The sequence below is a fragment of the Limulus polyphemus genome, unplaced genomic scaffold (genome assembly GCF_000517525.1).
Source record: "Limulus polyphemus unplaced genomic scaffold, Limulus_polyphemus-2.1.2 Scaffold6055, whole genome shotgun sequence".
Taxonomy (NCBI): domain Eukaryota; kingdom Metazoa; phylum Arthropoda; class Merostomata; order Xiphosura; family Limulidae; genus Limulus; species Limulus polyphemus.
In genome coordinates this window covers 45,723-49,262 of record NW_013671665.1, presented here as the reverse complement: position 1 = coordinate 49,262, position 3,540 = coordinate 45,723, and the positions used below count along the sequence as shown (strand labels likewise).

Sequence of the window (3,540 nt, the reverse complement as noted above, 5' to 3'; positions counted from 1 at the left end):
AGTGTGATGTAAAAATTACTCATGCTAGAAATTTTCATAAAAGTGACCCGAAAAACGGGGCTAACTCGGTAATCCGTGGCCCGATTTTAACGAAACTTGTTATATTCTGTTTCTATTCTCATTTTCATTACAAATATTGCACTATTGTGCGCCGTTTTTACTGTATTTAATTACAAACAAACAAACAATCTCAGAGTTTTAGTAGTATATAGATGGTCACAAACAAAAATAATATTAAAAATAACTTTCATAACAGTTACAAAGTCAATACACCTAAACGTTACTCTTAAAATACACTAATGATGAATGTTTATAAACTGCACTCACATCCTTTTAACACCATTTTCATTTATTCTTTTGATAGTAGAGGCACTATTAATTAAGACTGCTGACACCAGGTGGCCAAGTCCTTCAAAGATATACCTATAGACAAGACCAGAATAAACTTGAAGAGTTTGGATTCTAATTTCTTAATACAAGTTGAAACAGTGTGACAGACTTTACAACACTGACAGTAACATTCATCAGATCTTATTTCCCTAAATGTAAAGGAATCTGACAGATTCAAAAACTCAGAGTTTATATGCATGCACATGATTTTAAGTTAAACTGGATAAAAACTCATCCAAAAGTTTACACAAAGACAACCAGGGGAAAATCTAGACCAAAAATTAATCTTATTGTTGAATGATCGCAACTTAATGTCAGAAAAACTTAATTCAAGTGAGCCGATACATTTTTATTTAATGTATTTGTTCTCGTATAACCACCTTTCAAACACAAATCTACGAAGACTAGGATCTTTCTGAGAAAGATAAAATTTTATTAATTAATCTAATAAAGATAATGATAATTAATAACGTGTGCTCATCAAACCTTTAATTAAAATAGCTAACATACAACAATATTTTAGTAACCCATCAGTAACAGACAACAGTCAGTACGATATTTCTCAAATTAACTACATTAGGAAGTTTAATCTGAAGTCCACATTTTACCATGACAACCAACCCATTACTTGTGTTTATCAAAAACATTAACAATGAACTGAAGAATGACCCATAACAAGTATTTACAGTTAATAACACATCAACAGTATAAACAAACCGAACATATAAGAATTTACAGTTAATAACACATCAACAGTATAAACAAACAAACCAAACACATAAGTAGTTACAGTTAATAACACATCAACAGTATATATATATAAACCAACCCGTAACAAGTAGTTACAGTTAATAACACATCAACAGTATATATATATATATAAACCAACCCGTAACAAGTAGTTACAGTTAATAACACATCAACAGTATATATATAAACCAACTCGTAACAAGTATTTACAGTTAATAACACATCAACAGTATACATAAACCAACCCGTAACAAGTATTTACAGTTAATAACACATCAACAGTATACATAGACCAACCCGTAACAAGTATTTACAGTTAATAACACATCAACAGTATACATAAACAAACCCATAACAAGTATTTACAGTTAATAACACATCAACAGTATATACAAACCAACCTGTAACAAGTATTTACAGTTAATAACACATCAACAGTATACATAAACCAACCTGTAACAAGTATTTACAGTTAATAACACATCAACAGTATACATAAACCCATAACAAGTATTTACAGTTAATAACACATCAACAGTATATACAAACCAACCCGTAACAAGTATTTACAATTAATAACACATCAACAGTTACATAAACCAACCCGTAACAAGTATTTACAATTAATAACACATCAACAGTATACATAAACCCATAACAAGTATTTACAGTTAATAACACATCAACAGTATACACAAACACAACTAACCAATAACTATAACAATACAGTATTGTTTCATAAGAGAAGGCAAGAATAGCATTGTTTCACAGAAATATACCCAAGAAAAACTGTTTCACTAACAGTACACAAGAGTAACTATTTCAGAATAGGAAAGAGGAAATAATGATCAAACAGTAACTTGGTAATTAACAAACTTATATTTCATGAAGAAATAAAAAAAAGCCACTTCATAAGAACTCAAAAGGAATAGAAACACATCGTATTACGTAGTCTTCAAAGATTCATCGAGAAGAGGAGAAATTTAAAGTACAAGAATAAAACAGCAGGTAAGTTGATACACAAAAAAACGCGGGCTATCGTTTCATTCTTACGCTTAAAAATAAGATGAGAAAAGTAAAGTTCGGCTTACTTCAGTTTTCTGGTTTGAAGACTAGCAGTCATAGCCTCGTCAATATTTGACAAGTCTTTGTTAAGCTTCAATACTTCGGGGTCAGGTTCTTGGCTGTCAACACCCAATGCAAATGATCCCTAAATCATCATTTGAAGCAAAAAAGACACAGAGTATTTTGAAACATTATTATAGGTTAACAAACAGTGTGAAGTAGGGTTATTAAAACTTAAAATTTGACTCAATTATGTAAGGGTGTTTCTAAGTAACTCTTGACTGTCTAATTCAGTTTTAATGTAGCAGATTTAACAGACTTGTTTTATAAAAAGGTCGATCTTGTTTGTTTGTAGTTAAGTCCATAGCAACACAATGGGCTATCTGTGCTGTGCCAACCACGGGTACCAAAACCTAGTTTTTAGCATTAAAAGTCCACAGACTTACTACTGAGTCACTGAGAAGGCACGTATACTTCATCCCTTAATAAGACACAGCTAACTGAAATCAGCTGAAGTTCACACAGGTCTGAACATCAGCTGAATATGCCACATTCTGTATATTTCTAACATCATGAAGATTTCAAGAAGTAGAAAATTTTATACAAAAGAATAGAAAAAAAAAGAGGGATGTGAGGATCTGAAAAAAAAAAAAACTTGTTTCGAGATGTAACAAGATCTTATTTAAGGATCAATTAGTAAACGAGGAACAATTTTTCTAAACTTAATCAGTTTGACATTGTTGTACATTATAGCTAATGATAATTGAGCTTTTAGTGAAGCTAAGAATTAAGAGGTAGAAATAAAAAAGTCCAGAGAAAACTGCAATTATAAAATTAAAATCAACTTCATCCTTTTCTTTTTACTTATAAGTTCAAAATTAATTACCTTACCTGTATTGCAACCGGTAGAAGATAATAAAAACAATGAACTCTGACTTCAAGGTGCAAAACTAACAGACAGGTACTGGATAATTCTTCAAACTCTTTAGCTAAGTGCTTCAGCGTGCTACATAGAAAACAGTTTTTATGAACGATGCTTATAATTTGTATTAACAGTCTGTATTTTTTATTTTTTCGTGCTACCGGGTGACAATTAAAATGTTTTCACTTGATAAAACCAGGTAATATTTTCTTCAACTTTAATGTCTGATCCAAGAAAAGTAAGCTTTTTCAACCCTAAATATAATACAAGGATCGCAATTTATAACTATTTATTAATCACCAAGTCAGTAATTAAAGGGATTCGATTTCATAATTACTACACGATTTTACTCAATCTAAAGGAAATCTTCAGGGGTTTAACTTGATAATTACTATACTATTTTACTCAATCTA

General features: G+C 30.5%; 1 protein-coding gene across 1 annotated transcript in view; it reads right to left on the bottom strand.

Moving 5' to 3' along the window:
• Nucleotides 1-3,540, bottom strand: part of LOC106473299 (exocyst complex component 4-like) — a 41,465-nt gene that overhangs the window by 2,649 nt on the left and 35,276 nt on the right. Inside the window, exons 23-25 of the mRNA XM_022401762.1 lie at nt 3,097-3,211; nt 2,232-2,350; nt 328-423 (exon numbers count right to left, since the gene is read on the bottom strand). Of these exons, the coding sequence (XP_022257470.1) occupies nt 328-423; nt 2,232-2,350; nt 3,097-3,211 (330 nt within the window). The remainder of the gene's footprint in view (nt 1-327; nt 424-2,231; nt 2,351-3,096; nt 3,212-3,540) is intronic.